The 19,637-nt window shown below is 32.5% G+C and overlaps 1 protein-coding gene across 2 annotated transcripts in view; it reads left to right on the forward strand.

Moving 5' to 3' along the window:
• FAT4 (FAT atypical cadherin 4) overlaps positions 1–19,637 on the forward strand; it is a 180,133-nt gene that overhangs the window by 151,597 nt on the left and 8,899 nt on the right. For both annotated transcript variants that reach the window (XM_047718390.1, XM_047718389.1), the window contains 6 exons: positions 506–610; positions 4,984–5,291; positions 11,217–11,302; positions 12,288–12,467; positions 15,413–15,537; positions 17,520–17,737. In XM_047718390.1, the coding sequence (XP_047574346.1) occupies positions 506–610; positions 4,984–5,291; positions 11,217–11,302; positions 12,288–12,467; positions 15,413–15,537; positions 17,520–17,737 (1,022 nt within the window). The remainder of the gene's footprint in view (positions 1–505; positions 611–4,983; positions 5,292–11,216; positions 11,303–12,287; positions 12,468–15,412; positions 15,538–17,519; positions 17,738–19,637) is intronic.

Genomic DNA, 19,637 nt, shown 5'->3' on the forward strand with positions numbered 1-19,637 from the left:
CAAATCTCATTATAGAATTGAAAAAGGAAGTAACATTGACAAGAGAAAATAAATTAAGTGAAAACATTTAAATATGTTCACCATTTGTGATTTTCCTGAAAATAATAGTTCCTTCCAAGATGTAAATTTCCTAACTATTTTATGTAAATTATGTAAATTATTATAATATGTAAATTATTTCTTAACTATTTTAATGCACATCTTTACAATAGGATAATTAAATAAGATTTTGAACTGAGAGGTATTCCAATTTTCTCATGTCAAGTAAAATATTCTTACATTTCTTTTCTCCAAGATATGATCTCTCAGAATAAATTTTTTAAATTTTTTAAATTTGTTTTCAGTGTACCAGAATTCATTGTTTATGCACCACACCCAGTGCTCCATGCAATATGTTCCCTCCTTAATACCCAGCACTAGGCTCACCCTTTTACCTATGGTTATGAAGTAATGGTATTAATATGTTTATGTGTAAGATTTTTTTAATGAGTTTGATACTTTTCAGGTAAAATGTGTGAATCTTCCGTCAACTACTGTGAATGTAACCCCTGCTTTAATGGTGGTTCCTGCCAAAGTGGTGTGGAGTCATACTATTGTCATTGTCCATTTGGTGAGTATAGTTTAGGTGTTGATACAAAATATCAATCTGTTTTGGCTCATGGTTTAGCAATTTTATTTTATCGTGGCCATGAGTGATTAAGAAAATATTAGTTGTTTTACACAGGAGGTTTTAGCAAAATGAAATTACAAATGTTTAATATTGTTTAAAAAGTTTACTATGGAAATGCCATTGAATATATTGCTTCAGTTACTACTAGAAAAGTAATCAACTCAAGATAATTGAATTTGATGTTGTCTCCTCAGGACATTTCCCCTCAAATATTTAAGGATGACTTCTTTTTAGCTTGGGACCTATCAAAGAAAAAAATCTTTTAAGCATTATCTGACATCACTCTCTATTTAAAATCTTTAAGGATAATTAACCAAAGTGTTTTCTGTTTTGTTTTGCTGCTTTTCGTTTTTACATTAATTCGACCACTTCTAAAAGAAGGATTCAGTAACTAGACGTGCAGTTTTCATGATATGCTTTTTCTGATACTACCAAATAACTAATCATAATTCAGACTAATGTGTTCTTTTTGAGAAAGAGAGTTATTAGAATTTTTCTGTACACATTTATATTTATCCACCATTATGTAATGGACTAAAAGATTCCTTTCAGATCTCACTTAGATGTTGCCCAGCACTGGGACAGCCAAGGACTCAGAACAGCTTTGGACAGAGCTTTGATTTTAGCTTGGACTGTTTCATCAGTTTGTGATTACTACTCTACAGTTTGAAGGATACTTTACCCTACAATATATTATTCATCTCCAGATGTCCAACAGTAATTAGAGACCCCATCTCTCTCCATAAACAAGAGAGGAGAAAGATGTTTTTCTAGTTTTCCTTGAGCCATCATTGAGCTGTATGGACTTTCAAAAGCGACTCTCAATGTACAGTTGCAAATAGAGCTTAAAAAGAATCTGAGGTTTCTAGTAATAGTAAAATGTAGTGTTAATTCATTTTGAAATAATTCCGTGACTGTACCTGGTTTTATTTTTATGAAGCACAACATCAATAGAATGATAAAGAAAAACAGAATTTTAGTATCTAATTGTGACAAATGCATTTAGCAATGGTTCTGAGGCCCAGAAATAGAGAGCTTTGTCTAAAGTCAAAAAATGAAAACAAAGCAAAACTACCCCAAGATGATATAGTGACTAGAATACAATTTTATTTTCATCCAGTATGACATTTACAGTATCCTGCTTTTTAAAATTTCTCTGAGATACTCACCAACAATGCGTCTTAAGCAGTGAAAAGCAGATTAAGGTCAAAATAAGCACAACTTTAGATCTCCCAAAACTTCTTTCACTAATCTCTTATAATCCTAAAAGGTGCTGCTTTCAACAGATAACCACAAGCAGGTTTCATGGTTTAACTTGTGTTTGGAATGAAAGATAAAGGAGTTGGAATAGAAAGTGGACAAAATTAATTTTAAGTGAATGAAGAAAGGTTTTTACATTTTTAAAGATTCCTTTACATTGCAGTTACAAATATGAGGATTTAAGATAATTGTTATCAAACAGAAACCAATCATTGCTGCAGTGTAGCTGAAGCAATAATCATTGCCCATTGGGCAAAAGTATTTTGGGGTCACCCTACCAGAGACCCCCAAGGGACTAGCTCAGCAATATAAATTAGAGATGGATTGCATGCAACTGGCAGTGCAAAATTCTCCCTCCATTTCTTCCAGTGGCAAAAAGCAAACAAACAAACAAAACCCAAAAACCCATGATTTAAACTTTTACATTGTCAGTTGGCAACAGAAGATTTATAAAAGAAAAGAAAACAGAAAACCTTGTAACAATAATACATGACTTGAGACCAGAGAGAGAGAATTAAAAGGACAAAGTATTTTCCTTTTCAAATTGAATGTGGGTGAAACAGGCAAATAGAAATGACAGCTGGAATGCCTCAAACGAATATCTGGAGGTACTTACACATGCATCCTATAAAGCAACATCTTAACTATAATTCTGAAGTTGGAAAAAGAATTAGCACTGTTTACTTTCTCATCAGTGAAAGATTTGTTGTTTGGATTTTTAAGATTTTTTAAGATTTTTATGTTTTTAGATTGTAATTTAGAAAAACATAAAGTGCTTACGATCTTATAAAGGGAGCCTGTATGATGATAACTTCCTATGTATGTATCTATATATGTGTAACTACCCACACACAGAATATTCCTTATTAGAGTAATTTTAATTAATTTCTCTTGATCTTTATGTAGTTTTATTTCCTGGTATTTCATTTGAAGGGCTATTTTAAAATCTTCCTTAGTTTTTATTTTATTTCAAAAAGAAAAATCTACCTTTCTCTAGAAATAATAACAAAACTCTTTAAGAAGAAAAATATTCTATAAACAAATACTTTCATGTTTGAAATATCTGAATCAATTTGTATCAAGAATCAATTTGAATAAAAATAGAGGACACCTTGCCAGAATCTATATTCTGTCTACATATATTTATATTCAATTTTTAAAAAAGATTTTATTTATTTATTTGAGAGAGAGCACAAGTAGGGGAAGAGGCAGAAGGAGAAGCAGACTTCCCTCTAAGCAGGGAGCCCAATGTGGGGCTCCAACCCAGGACCCTGAGATCATGACCTGAGCTGAAGGCAGATGCTTAACTAACTGAGCCACCCAAGGGTCCCATATTCAATTTTTTAAAGGATTTATTTATTTATGATAAAGAGAGAGTGAGAATGAGCCAGGAAGGGGTAGAGGGAGAGGGAGAAAGAAACTTTAGCAGACTCTGCACTCAGCACAGAGCCTGATGGTGGGCTCTGTTTCATGACCCTGAGATCACCACCTAAGCTGGAACCAAGAGTCAAATGTCTAAACCACTGGGCCACACAGATATCCCTATATTTAATTTTTAAGCCCATTTTCATATTTTTATTAAAACTTAATCAGGAGAGGCCTGAGAGAACACATAGTACAAATTTATTTTTCCTCAATAATCTATTTCTTTGTATAGTTTATCTTTGCTTTTTCTTTAACTTTGGTTATGCTTTCTGTGTATATAAGTAAGGCATATATGATATAGCAAATGTATATTTAATAAAAATAAACTTTTAAATTTTGTTGTATATATGTTTTATACATTATATAAATTAGAAATACAATACCATGTGATATATAATATATATTTTTGATATACTATATAAATAAATTTATGGCATTTGATATACATAATATATATAATTCCTATAATTTCTTTGCTTTTTAACTTCAGTTAATGTTTAAAAATAAATAATATGCATATTTCCTACACATTTATAACGAATATTATCTCAGCCTTAACAAAGCAGGAAAAGATAAACAACACAAGCTTTTATAGCAGCTTCTAGGCCTCTTTAATTTAAAGAATATTCAGATATAAGATGTGGTGCAGTCAAAACAACTACACAATCAGGGGATTTGGCCTAAAATTTTGGCTCTGTCGCCTATAGTTCTGTGACCTCAGGCAAGTTTTAAATATTCTGTAAAATGATGGTATTAGTTTCTTCTAGCTGAACAATTCCCTGACTCTAAATTTAATGCATTTATGAGAGATGTACAGCCAAAATTAAGGAATGGAACCTTTGCAAGTTAATGAGAATCATACTGTATTGGCATGGGTTAATTTTCCAATCATTTGCTACAGTCGACTAATATTTGTGGGAAAAGAATTTTGGCGTAGCACTGTAACATCAATAAAACTCATTTTTCAAGTAAAAAAGGAACCAGCCCAAATAAGTGGGAATGCTGGATTTCAGAAAAAGCAGAAGGCTATTTTAAAGTAGCCTGTTGTAAATCATACCCAAAGAAGGTATAAAACAAGAAAGAGATAAAATCTTGAGACAGTTATTTCCTTCTTTAACAGCAGTGATTCCCTTCCCTGATCTTACAGCTCTTGAAAATACCATGAAGACAAGGACTGATATTTTTCAAGGTCAAAACAAAATTTACCATCCTCAATTGAGTTGAAATTGTTTTTGAGAATTACATATTATAAAGGAAGTATCAGTTGAAAATTATAGCATGTTAAAATTTTGAAAAGTTTGACAAACTAATTTTGAAAGGTTTCCTGGAAAGACATCTCTTCAGACATAATCCATTCCATTAATTCTAATTTTTACAAATGGGACCTACTTAGATATGTTCCTAGTTGGCCAAAGAAAAATACAGCAGTTCTCACAGCTTGTGTGCTTTAAAGATCATTAATTTGTTCTATTTTAATTTAATTTAGACAGTTTTTTTGGGGACATAATATTAAAAAGTTTGTTTAAAGCATGATTCATTATTGTAACTTGAAATTATCCTAATCAAAGCCATTTACTAACATTTCACTGGAATTTCATGTGTCAATTTATCAATTCTCCCATCTACAGGTGTCTTTGGAAAACACTGTGAGTTGAATAGCTACGGATTTGAGGAGTTATCATACATGGAATTTCCCAGCTTGGACCCCAATAACAACTATATATATGTCAAATTTGCAACTATTAAAAGTCATGCTTTATTGCTTTACAACTATGACAACCAGACAGGGGACCGGGCTGAGTTTTTGGCCCTTGAAATTGCTGAAGAAAGATTAAGATTCTCTTACAATCTAGGCAGTGGTACATACAAACTCACCACCATGAAGAAGGTGTCAGATGGACATTTTCACACTGTGATCGCCAGGAGAGCAGGAATGGTAAGACATTTCATTCTATATTAAAACTTGTTTAATTGTTGTATATCGCTCAATCAAGCCTTCAAGTTAAAGCATGAGTTGAGGTGCAAATTTGACCAGTTTTGTTATGAACTATAGCAGCAAAGAGGTAATTTCTTGCTTTTGCTAATGACAACTATTTGTCACAAAAAACAACTTGTCTCAAAAGCAACAGAAGGTAAAAAAATAAAGAAAACATCTTATTGCGTAAACATTTCATTTTATACATTTCCTATATATGTTTAAGGCCACGTCAGAACTGTACTTAAAAAGGCTACTTTTCGGGGCGCCTGGATGGCTCAGTGGGTTAAGCCTCTGCCTTCGGCTCAGGTCATGATCTCAGGGTCCTGGGATCAAGCCCCGCATCGGGCTCTCTGCTCGGCAGGGAGCCTGCTTCTCCCTCTCTCTCTATGCCTGCCTCTCTGCCTGCTTGTGATCTCTCTCTGTAAATGAATAAATAAAATCTTAAAAATAAAAAGGCTACTTTTCTAAGTATCCCAGCCCTAACTGAAGAAACAAATGAAAACAAACAAATTTAAAAAACAAATGAAAAAACTTTTGTACAAATAAATTATTGAAAAAGATGTTGCTAACACATATTCCAATATAGTAATTAGCAATCCTTATTGTACTCCCATTTCAACGTGCTGTCATCCGTGAGGTCTATGACATGGTATAAAAATGAAATTTTGTTTGTTGATTATCTAAGGTATTTTCAGAACTATAAACTCAGTAATATTAAAGATTTCCATATTACATGCTATTTAATTATATGGCTCTCATATTACAATAAGATGGTACATATTTACTTAGTGTTTATGTTCATTAAACAAGTATTTTCCTTTATAAAGGAAAATGCATGATATATTTTCCCTATTAGTGTTTGAAAACATTTGATATAGAACAATAGGTTGGAAAGACTTATTTATTTATGTATTCATTTATTTACCTTCCCAACTATCTTTTCATGGATTCCCCGTTTTCAACAATAATCAAGGTTTTTTGAAAAAGTAAATGCTAACAAAACTGTTTTAAAATATTCCTGGATTTCATATCAAGCTTTTAAAATTATAACTGCTCTTTAAAATTTACATTTTGGGGTGCCTGGGTGGCTCAGTGGGTTAAGCCCCTGCAGTTGGCTCAGGTCATGATCCCAGGATCCTGGGACTGAGTCCTGCATGGGGCTCTCTCCTCAGCAGGGAGCCTGCTTCCCCCCCCTCTCTCTGTCTGCCTCTCTGCCTACTTGTGATCTCTCTCTGTCAAATAAATAAATAAAATCTTTAAAAAAATATATAAAAAATTAAAAAAAAATAAAATTTACATTTTACACTTCAAAAAAATAGAATTAAAAAACATGAAGTCATGTGTTAAAATAAAAATTAGCCAAAAGAACAAAATAAATGCTCTGATATAATTTTTAAATGAAGACACTTGGGATCTAAAGACTATAGTTTTATCTCATAGCTTTGTGGCAATCTTGAAAAACATAAAAAATATAATGAGTTATGTAGTTCTGAAACTGATCAGACGAATCATGTGTTTGTCTAATGATATAAGTATTTTTAACACTAACTTTTGGGAACACTGTATTATTGGACTATATATAAGCAACTTGCAGAAAGAACATAGAAAATGTTTTTTTTTTTACGATGTTTTTGTTATTTTTTCTGTGATCCATAGTTTTAAAAGAATAGTTTTTGTGTCCTTTACAATTATAAATTTCATAAAGACATAAGACTGAAGCAATCTTATTATATTATTTTTTCTGACAAATATAGATAACAAACAGTCTTTATCAAAAGACAAAATTCTCTTTGTTTTTAGGAGTACTTTAAATCCATGCGTTTAGGGACTTTTTTAATGACATCAAATACAATGGCTTTTCTCTCCTCTAGTATAAAGTAGGAAAGAAGATTTAAACAATGTTTTAAATAAAGAAATATTTTCATATAAGGAAAGAAAAAGAATAGTGATGGGTCTAAAGATGACCAGATGATTGTATCATCACCATCAAGGTTAGATGTTTGGATATTCATCCACGGATATCCCCATATCTGCTGTGTTGCATTCAGGGTTCTACCAGGTTGTTAGATGAGTCTATTGAAATATATGTGAGAGGGGTGCTTGGGTGGCTCAGTGGGTTAAGCTGCTGCCTTCGGCTCAGGTCATGATCTCAGGGTCCTGGGATCGAGTCCCGCATAGGGCTCTCTGCTCAGCAGTGAGCCTGCTTCCCTCTCTCTCTCTCTCTCTGCCTACTTGTGATCTCTCTCTGTCAAATGAATAAATAAAATCTTAAAAAAAAAAAGAAATATATGTAAGAAAACAATAAAACTCTTAGTGAAAATTCGGGAATCATTTTCAATATGTGTTGTCTTCCTTTTTCTTATAAACTTGGTGTTAATGTTCTATAACTATAACTTTTTTCTAATACATTTAATTCATAAAATGTTTACTTAACAAAGTTACCCCAACAATCTGAAAATGAGATAAAAAGAGTAAAATTTAGTAATAATAATTATAATATAAAGCTGTGATATATGAAAAATAATTTATTTAAAAAACTCTACTTGGAAAGTACTCATTTGGAGCCTTGATTTGATAGTAATTCAAGGAGGCTTTGTTTATTGGAAAGGGGTTGAGCAGAAAACAAAAACTTGGTTTATAGATGGGAATAATATCTCTACCTTTTTTATATTAATGCAAAGATTAATATAAATCATATCTAAAATTTTATGTATTTGATATTAAATAAGTGATAAATGTTAGTCATCCTAAGTTTCGAACAATACTGACTCATACAGCCTTTTGGGGTTAAAAAAATGTTTTACTTAATACAATAAAGTTTTAATTATGAGTAGTGCCTAAAAGGTCACACCGAATTCAGTGAATCCTAATAGGGGTATAACAAACAAAACTTGGAAATAACACGTTTTTTAGACTAGTATTAAGTCAGTATGCTCATTTCTGCCTGAGATTTTTAAAATCAGCCTAATACCAAACTAGTTTGCTCAGAGAAGGACCTCTAGGAGAATACATATTTAGAAAATTCCAAAACTCCTGATTATCAATTTACCCCAGCATTATTGAACCTGACAGAATTAGAACAAACATGAGGTCTGCTATCTGTGTTGTGTGTTAGGTCTTCCATGAGCTGTAATGATTTCCTAATAATGACGGGACCCTAATGGGGCATAGCAGGTAGCACCTCACCCCGATTCTCCAAGCATATGTGAGATAACCATTTTGCTAAGATGTTGTCAACAGACTTTTATGTAGAATAGATGATTTTATCTGATGACCTCCCAGGTCCCTTTAAATTTCGTGAAGATTTAATTCTATCAAACTAGCCTTTGGGAGAAGAGGGAAAGCAAAGAAAGAGGTACTGTGTGCCTGCCAGAAAGGATAGAGAACAAATGCTTTCCTTTCATTTGCACTATGTGCCATAGTCTTCCAATTTTAAAGGATACCAAATGTGGAAAAAAATACCTTTGTTATTAGTTCTTCGGTGAGAGGAAAAAAAATGTCTTCCTTTTTAAAGAACATCCAAAATAAGGTCCCTACTGGATTTTGAATCTGTCATTTTCTGCAGTTCAAAGGGATTTTGTTAGAAACTGGCAAAATCATTAACTTCTCAGCTTTGAATCATTGAGTAGACAGGATAGAAACATCTCAACTTACAGCAGTATTGGTAGAAAAATTCAACGGTAACAGAAAGCGCATTTAACTCTGAAGATTAAATTGCACAAGTTGCTATTCAAATAAAACTTCCCCTCCAGCATTCTTTCTTTGTACTGTATCGTGAAGCTTTTAGAAAATGGGAAAAATATATTAACTATTAAGATTGACCAAAATATGATGCCATTATGTAAGGTGATTTTTTTTCCTACTTGAGACATTCATAAATATCTATGTGAAATTCAGTTGTTTGTGATAGCTTTAGGGATCTCTAGAATGGAGGGACACTTTGCATGGTATACAGGAATATGTTAACAATTTTGTTTTAGAAAAAAAGGGAATTGTGCTTGAGTCAAATACTCAACCTAAGCAACACAAGTTGTATCACAAAAACCCAGTATTGCTTTTGGGATCGAATGCCACTCAGTTATTATAGAACACTGGAAAAAAAAAAAAAAAAACTATTGAAAGACTTAACCAAATAGGGCATGAATTCTTGACACAGAATTGAAAGAGTAAATGTTTCCTAAAAATGTTAGTATTTATTATAATTGCCTTGAGTATGTGGCCAGAAAAAGATTTACATGGCTCATGAGAATTTATTATATGGAGTTTATAGTTGGTTCTAATAATTAACTGATAGAAGTATTTTTGAATATTTTATTCAGTAGTATTTGATGCACAAAAACTATAAATTGACCCCATTCTTTATTTTTGAAATGCAAGATATTTAAGATATACTTTTACAAGTCTCCCATCCAAATATAAATTGTTATGGACAATCTCTAAAAATAATACCCATTGTTGATAAACATCTAAACATCGGATGTTAAGGAAAGGAATCATTCCCATATGATATAATTCAAGAAAGCAGAAAACCTGATGCTTTCATATGTAAGTCAGGTGTAATGTTAGTCAACTTGTTTAACCTCCCTGGGCTGTTTCGGACATTTGCTTTGCTTTCATTACAATTAACCTCAAATGAAAACCATTCTTATAAATTAATACTTACATAGTATTTATATTTTTATTATAATGGACAAAGTGGGATTAGCCCCGCTCTATGGCATTCAAGTAAATTTAAGTAGAACCCTTTACTGTCTGCCTTGGGAGAGACCCTTAGTCCTTCTGTACTTCTGGATTTGGCGTTAAGCATTCTCCTGTGATTTACTGGCCATGTTCTGAAATACCACATTGGGAATATCATCCTTATAATTTTACCAACTACATTTTGCAAAGTTTTGTCAGTTGCAGAATTTTACTGCAGTTTAGGGAACGGAGGAGGGGCATCACAATAGCATTGCAGAGCACAGAATAATGTGAATATGCAACAACCTCGGTCTTAAACTGGACCACAGCCATCTCTGGCGACCATTGCTCAATATAGACAACCATGACTTCTGTCATATTCCTGAACCTTGTGATCATGATTTGATGACTGCATTTACTGATCAAATAGAGTATTCAGCATTTGTATATTCTAGTGGACAGAAGACTTTTGTCTCAAGGATATGCATCCCTTGGAATGCAAAAACAGTTACTGTTAGTTGTAATTTAAAGATTATTGGGGAGTTTCTACTGTATCATAATAGATGACAATGCATTCTGATAATGCATAAATACACTGTAATATACTTTTTATAAATTAAGATTCTTATCATAAGTGGAAGGGGCATCTAACTGACTTGTTTACTTTGTCTCAAACCTTATCTTTAGTACAAGAACAACAATTTTCATAGATTGCTGTAATAATACACTATGCTTTGAAGATATTTTTGTATATATGACTAAAATATAATTGAAATAAGACTTCTGAAAAATCAGAAATCTAATGTCTTTTCATTTGTTTAGAATAGCTGGGTAATACCTTAAAGACATTTCTTAAGATTGTAATCCCAAGAAGCTGTCCTCTATGTCCCATAAGTTTCCCGTATGATATTGTAAGAGACATTAATGGCATTTATAGTTATTCATTTGTGAAACAAAGGGGCTGGATAAGATTTTTCAAAGTATGTTCCCATCTCTTATATGTAATGATTTCATAACTTTAGACATGTAAAAGAAATATGTGCTCCAAACTTGATACTATAATTGTATTATGTCATAATATACTGATTGTTATCACAATTTCAAAAAAAAATGTCCATGTAGATATAAGTGCTAGGTAATGTTGGCTGAAAAGGACAATAGGGATGGCAGAACTCAAAATGACTATTTCCTTCTACTTTATAGGCAGCTTCCTTAACCGTCGACTCTTGTACTGAGAACCAAGAACCAGGGTATTGCACTGTCAGTAATGTGGCAGTTTCGGATGACTGGTGAGTAAAATTATTAGCTTGATCTTTATTATTAATTGACATTAAAAAGGAAATTAAACAGGGGTGCCTGGATGACTCAGTCATGTGAGCGCCTGACTCAGTCTCAGCTCCAGTCTTGATCTCAGGATCGAGTTTGAGTCCTGTGATAGGTTTTTTTTTTTTTTTTTAAGAAATTATACATTTAAAGATAATTATATTATGCTGAGTGTTGCAAAAGTTTACAATAGTTTATCCTCTCCAAAGTAATTTTCATGTTGTAAAATGAAAAGTTAATAATTTGTATACAGAATATATAAAAATGGTGTGAAATGGAAGTGGTAGAGGTGAGGATAAAGCCGGAGGAAGGAAAGAGTAATATAGGCCATACTCTTTGAGATGATTTGTGAAATCGTTGCATGTGACCTGGGTCTTGCAATGTTAGGCTAGGGACTGAATTAATTTTAAATACCTTCTCTGAAAGCTGCATGTGACAATTATTCACAGATACTTTTCAACAGTGCCTCAAGCTGAAACATAGCATTATGCCATCTAAAACATAAGTGATTTTAATAGAAATAGCAACAGAGAAAAATTAATATCAACACAACATCCATGGCATTAATTAACTTATTGGCGTCATTATGATCTTGTAGTGAAGAAAAACTATACACTAACATTAATATTAGAGTTGTCACTATTTATACTGCATGGTATCTTCTTTCTGATAATATGCTTCCTCTTGCGAACTCAACATTGTTTTATACATCCCATTTGACTAACTGAAAATGTCATTTCCCTAAGTTTTATTATTTTTCATGCCTTGAAAACCTAATAATCCTGTAGAAATCTGTCAGAAGATATGCACCAATAGGTAATATTTTCCATTCAAATTTACCACGTTATAACACATGCCAGAAAAAGTTATGTTCAGTCTTTTTAAAACTAAACATTCTACTGAAATCTATCGTGTTGGAACTAATATACTTATCTTTGCTTTCTTATGTAGGACTCTTGATGTTCAGCCAAATAGAGTCACAGTTGGAGGTATCAGATCGCTAGAACCGATCCTTCAGAGGAGAGGACATGTGGAAAGCCATGATTTTGTCGGGTGTATAATGGAATTTGCAGTCAACGGAAGGCCTCTGGAGCCCAGCCAAGCTTTGACAGCACAAGGCATCCTAGATCAGTATGGCAATTTTACTTCTTACTATTTTAAAGAAAAAATGCACAAAATTTACATAATTGAGCATCCAAAGACGAAATTATTATGCCCAAAGCCCTAAAAAGCATCAAGTGTTTTACATTGTTTTGCATTTTAAATATTTATTTATAGTTGCAAAATTTTGTTTGGCATAAATGTGATATTTAGTTGGAAAGTTAATGCTTATTGTCTGAAGTCTAAGAAAGAATATATGTATGCACGTATGCTTGTATATGCTTCACATTACCTTAAGCGGTTGTTGGGAAAATTATAATGACTTAAGCAGAGAAAATCTCACAGGAAAGAAACTGGCACATAATAATATATAAATGTTTGTGATAATGTATGCAAAACCATTTGATATTACATAGCTTTATATACAAATGTATATTTTCAAAAATTGATACATCTTTAACAAGCAATAATTTGATTAATTGTAAGACATTTGATTTTCCCATGTAATTATTGGTTAGGTTTCCCGCAATGATTTAGGAACTGTGAAAATAACATTATTTATTGTAAAAATTATTATTCTTATTCATAATGAAAATTGGAAAATTCAGAAAAATATGAAGTATCCTATAACCTAATCACATAGAGACAAACACTCTTATCTTATTGTCACATTCATGACTGTCCGCTCTTCCATAATATGAACATGCCCTACTTTAACTATGAATATACACTTTACTTGTTTCCAATTTTATTGATATTTTAATAGCCCTGTGGTTAATGCTACTCTTAGTATTTTACTGTATTCTATTTTAACCTTTACAACCATTTTATTAGATAGATATTATTATTTTCTGAGTTCCTCAGAGTTTTAAAAGCTTGCTTGAAATCAACCAGCTTGTGAGCAGCAAAGCTAAATCGTGAAGTAGGTACTTGGTCAAGGACAAAGCAGATCTTTGCTCTTGAGAAGTTCATAGTCCCTTTAAATTCATCGTTATTAACCTCTTCTGTGGCCATGATTTTGTCTGGTGACATATTCTATTCCCTAATTTAACCGTTTTCCCACTTTTCTCAATGACAATCCTGCCTCCGCTTTTCACAGACTTCAAACATGGTCTCCCGTATCATCTTTCCCAACTAATGAATTTGCTTTCTAAGTTGCTCAGAAAATTGAAGCAATCAAAAGAAAACTCCCAAAGGCTTGTCCTGCCACATTTGCCTATGAACACATGCATCCCAAATTATACCTTATATCCTATTACTATGAATAAACTGCTCCTATTTCCAAAAAGTCCAACCCTTTTTATGTAATGGGTTCAATCCCCAACACCTTCTAAAAACAACGTTCAGCTGTCTCATCAGTATTTCATTCCTCATTTCAATCCATGCTGTTATTTCTCCCTTTTTATTTTTAAAAACCTTTATTAATCCCATTTCCTCCCCATCTTTTCTCTTTTGAAAAATTATTCTATCGTCAAAGTGATCAATAAGCTTTCCGTTGCTAAAATCAATGGTCAGTTCTTCTCTTATTTGAACTTTGATATTCATCACTCCCTCCCACTAAAAATACTTTATTAGTTTGTCCACCAGCACATGGTATACCCCTGGTTTTCTACTCTGATTCTTTGTCTCATCTGCTTGACCTTATCTTCTTGATGTTTTATATCTATATTCATTCTTTGAATTATGTGTTGTAGTCCTTGGTTTTAAGTAATGTCTCTAAAACTCATGACTTTTCAATATTTATCTTCAACTTGGCCTCTCTGAACTGTAGACCCTAATATACCACTGCCTACTCAATATCCTACCTATCTTTCCAATAAATATCTCAGACTGAAATTTTAAAACTGAGCTCCTGGCCTTCCTTCCTGACTTCTTCCAAATCTACTTGTTCCATAGATTTCCCTATCTCAGAAACTGAACTCAATCCACCCACCTGTTCAGCCAAACATTTTAGGCTTACCTTTGACTCTTCCCTTCCTGACATACCTCATCTTCCATTGTACCAGCATCCAGAATGACATTGAAAAAGAGATGTAAATTCTAAGCCTAACTTAAAGGCCTTCATGATACAGCCTCTCTCTTAATTTTCTCACCATATTTATATATGCTTCTATTTTTTTTTTTTTTTTTTTTTTTTTGGTTCACTCTGCCCCAACCATATTGGGCCCCTCAGTGTTCTTCGAACATACTAGGTACAGTTTCTCTTCAAGGCTTTCTTACTGTTTCCTCTGCTTGGAATGATCTTCTACCAAATATGCTTTTTTCTCTCAGTTTGTTTAGGTCTTTACAAAGATGGGTCCTTCTTTTACTGGTGAATCTAGAGGATCCAGCAACACTGCCCCTCCCCCCAAAGCTCCCAATAGTCTTTGTCTATGTTAATTTTCCCATAGAACTTTCTTCATTGTAACATATTACACATCTACCTAATTTTTGTTTTATTTTGTTTTTTTGACTGCTTCCTCCACAAGAAGAAATAACTACTCCATGAATATATGGATTTTTTCTGTCAATTTACTCCTATGCTTAGAATAGTATGCTTATAATTGGCATATAGTAAGCAGTCAATAAGTATTAGTTGAATGAGTTATCTGGGGAGGAGATGTGTAAACAAATAAATAAGTGGCCCATTAGGTAACATTAACCAAAGATGTCCAACTCAAATGAAAATTAATTTAAAGAAATTTTCACCTCTTTTTCTGTATTGTGTATCTGTATTTTCTGTACTGTGTGTTCTGTATCTGTATTGTATCTGTATTCATTTGTTTCATTTTCTCTTTTATGAACAAGGTAGAGAATGTGTTACAGAACAGCTCCTTGTTTGATTAGATGCTCCAAACATAGTTGTAACTTGAGTTTCAAAGAAGTGAGTTCATGAAACTCAGCAAGTTAATAAAAGTTTATATCTAATTTTAACAAGTGCTTCCCCACATACTTTATTTTGTGCCTTATGGTTCTTTATTTTGATTTCACTTTAGATGTCCTAGACTGGAAGGTGCTTGTACTCACAGCCCCTGCCAGCATGGTGGCACATGTACAGACTACTGGTCATGGCAGCAGTGTCATTGCAAAGAAGGACTAACTGGGAAATACTGTGAGAAATGTATGCAAGCTGTTTTATCTTCCACTGGAAATTATAATCATCATGAAAAGTATAGATATATGCCCTTAAATATGTAATTATATTCCAAGAATTATTTTCATTCTAAGTGCTGAAAATATTAAATGGTAATAATTAGTAAAAATGTAGTGACATTTTTCTACTTATTTTTTAACTTGAAGAAGAGCGATGTTCTTCTACAATTATTTACTAAATTTTTAATTTCCATTTTATGAATTTATTAATTTTGTGAACCTAATTTATAGGAATGTTACACAATTTACAAGGTTGAGGGCTATACCAGGTTTTGGCTTATTATCTGCCTTTAGGGGATATTTCTCCAATAAATATTTTGTATGTGGCAGAAAATATAGATACTAAATGACTGAACACTGACATCATAAAATGTCAGTATAATCTATTATAATTAAGAGCAATACTTGTATTTTATTTTATTATTTCGTTTTTTTTTTAAGATTTTATTCATTTATTTTGAAGAGAGAGAGAATGGAGGGGCAGAGGCTGAGGGAGAGAGAGAATCTCAAGCAGACTGTCCACTGAGCACAGAGCCCATCACAGGGATCAATTTCATGACCTTGAGGTCATGACTGAGCAGAAATCAAGAGCCAGGCACTTGGGTGCCTGGGTGGCTCAGCTGGTTAAGTGTCTGCCTTAGGCTCAGGTTGTAATCCTGGAGTTCCAGGATCTTTCTCTCAAATAAATAAATTAAAACAAAAAAGAAACACTTTGAACCACCCAGACCTCCAATATTTGTATTTGAATTTACAGTTATTGGATTTGGTTTTGAGTCTTTTTAAATCTTTTTAGTAGTTATTTGCTTTTAAACATTAATACTGCTTTTCATAAAACATTAGGGACATTCAAGCCATATTTAGAACATGGCATTCTATAATTTTAAGCTGTGTATCTCCCTAACTAACCCTAATGGGGTTTCTTTCATAAAATTTGCTTTATTTTCAAATATGTGGTTACTATACTTTACTATCAATTATGTGATTACTACTTAAATTGTTGCAGTTATTTGACCACTTCTTAAGAAGTCTTGATTCTATTAAAGTATGAGAATGAATAGAAATTCATGATCACATTAAAGATATAATATACTCAAAAAGATCTCACTAGCAGAAGGTATAATTATATTTAATTTTTAAGATAAAATCAAAACATAGAAAAGTATGCTGTCACATAATATTTGTTATAGTAGTAGGCATTTTATAAGTAGGAACTCAATTATATCTGGAATATTAAATAAGTCATTGGCTTGAGAAATGCCTGAGGTTCGTTTTTTAAATTGAGATATTACATATATTATAAAATTTACCTTTATAAAGTATACTGTTCAATGTTTTAACCCTTTTGAGTTCATTTGCTTTATGTCCTTTTTTTTAGCTACGTTCACCATCACTATAACAAACTTCTAAACTTCAGTAATATGAACACTTTATCACATTATGATAAATTATAATTATACATGACAATTACATATAATGATAAATTCTATGTGATCATATGATTATTACTACTACTAATAAAGTTGCTACAAATATAAATATTTGATTGTGCACTTCTTTGGCCAAATTTGTAATCTGCTAGAGGCTTAAGAATATAAATCACTTAATTATGAAAACATATTCATTTATGAATTTTGGAAGCACAGTAAAACTTACTATGAACACATTTTTCAACTCAATTTTTAACAGGTGATATCTCTGTAGGTATTCATGATTTATATCATATATCAAATATGTTAATGAATATTTCCCAAATGATTAATGTTTCTGAATTGGATTTAAGCATTTGAAATTAACTTACACAATAATTCACAAGTGGAAATATTTTTTTTTCCCAAGGGGAGGATTGGCGAATATTGATTCTGAAATTTTTTATAATGTTTGTCATCTCTAAAAACTATTTAAGAAGCTAAATGGACATATTCATTTTTCTCTTTCTTTATTGACTTTCAGCTATTACTCCTGACACTGCCTTATCATTAGAAGGCAAAGGGCGCTTGGATTACCACATGAGTCAGAATGAGAAGCGGGAATATTTGTTAAGACAGAGCCTACGAGGTGCCATGTTGGAGCCTTTTGGTGTGAACAGTCTGGAAATAAAATTCAGAACAAGAAGCGAGAATGGCATTTTAATCCATATCCAAGAAAGCAGCAATTACACTACTGTGAAGGTAGGATAAAAGCTAATGGTGACTTCATTCGCTAGACCGCCTGCTGTGTCATGGTTTAAATCACTTTGCCCATAATTTCTGTCCTTTTCTTTATAATCCATTAGAGTTCTGACTAATGCTGGGCACTATTCCAATATCATCTATCTTAACTATTCTCCAGGCATTGGCCAGAGTAACAATGATCTGAATAATTTGGTTTCTAAACATCTTTGTCTTGGTTTTTGAGTAAAGACCACTGCTAGGTAGGCCAGCATAGAAATAATTTGTTGCAATTTACTTTGTCAAATAAAAATTCATATTTCTGTTATTTCTCTATTTTTAAACAAAGTAAAACAAAAAGACAATGTGTCTTTGAAATTTTAAAAAAAAGTCTCCAAAAATTATTCCAAACACTAATATGTTTATATTAATTGGTGGGACTAGAGTAAGGAAAATCATTTTTAAATTATCTGGCTTTATTCTGGAGCATATAGACAATTCACTAATTTCACAGGGTATACCCTATGAAATTAAGTATCTTTGGAATTATTGTCAGTTAACACAGCTGAGTTCTCCAAATAATTTCTAAATAAATTACTTTTAAACATTCTATTTCACGAAAACAATGTACTGACTTATCATTAGGCTTTTACATAATATTTTCACTATAAATGAGATGTTAAACTGGTGAATAATTTCCTTAGATATGCACTTTCCTTCAGCTCTTAGCTTTCTTAATCTCTAAGACTATCAGTCTGCTTTCTTTCCCACAAATAAGACTTCATCTTTTAGGGCGCCTGGGTGGCTCAGTGGGTTAAGCCACTGCCTTCAGCTCAGGTCATGATCTCAGGGTCCTGGGATCGAGGCCCACATCGGGCTCTCTGCTCAGCAGGGAGCCTGCTACCCTCTCTCTCTCTCTCTCTCTCTCTGCCTGCCTCTCCATCTACTTGTGATCTCTCTCTGTCAAATAAATAAATAAAAATCTTTAAAAAAAAAAAAAGACTTCATCTTTTAAATCATCAGTTTCTTCAGTATCTTAAATCATTTCTATTAATGTCACTTTGATATTATAATCTATTCATAATTTTACATGAATTTTGTTAAATTCTGAAGAACATAAAGCCAGATTTTCTATATTATTTTCACCTAAAATTAATATTTTGAAAATTACTAAAAGCTTAGTTCATGAAGATAAAAGGCAATATACATAGCAAATTACTAGGTTTAATTCACATAAAATACTACTAATAAAAACAGATGTTTGCCTCTAAACTTCAGCCTCTTTTTTCTTAAATTTTCTCTCCATCCAAGTCAACTCTGGTTGTTATGGTGCATGCACATATCTTTAATAAGTAGTACAAAAACTTTCTAGAATTTTCACAATCCTCATAGTTCAATCATTTTCAATTGGGGTTCATGTTTACCTGCCCCCGCCCCAGGGGTTGTTTGACAATGTCTGGAGGCAATTTTTTCTTGATGGAATGGTTTATTAAAATGCTAAAAACTTTTTTTTTCTTCCTTTTTCAATCTGGAGGCATTTTTATTGTTGCAGTGGGGAGGGGTGCTACCAGCATCTAGTAGGGAGAGGTCAGTCATGTCACTGAACATCCTACATTGCAGAACACAGCACCCCACAACAAAGAAATTTCTAGTCCAAAATGTCAAGAGTAATGAGGTTGAGAAACTCTGCTCTAATCCAGTACAAAAGAACATCTTCAGGTTATAACTTTACCTCAGTTATTGAAACAAAGAGCCCGGTTAGGAATTAATAAAGCTACTGCAAAACAAAGCACACATGTCACTGTATTATGTTATTATTTAGTGTTTGTAATTTGCACTGGAAAGTGCATCAGAACCAAAGAAAGTAATGATGTCCGGAAAGAAGTAAACCTTTACAGTTTAGGAGAAACACTTTATTGTA

The sequence above is a fragment of the Lutra lutra genome, chromosome 2, assembly GCF_902655055.1.
Source record: "Lutra lutra chromosome 2, mLutLut1.2, whole genome shotgun sequence".
Classification (NCBI taxonomy): Eukaryota; Metazoa; Chordata; class Mammalia; order Carnivora; family Mustelidae; genus Lutra; species Lutra lutra.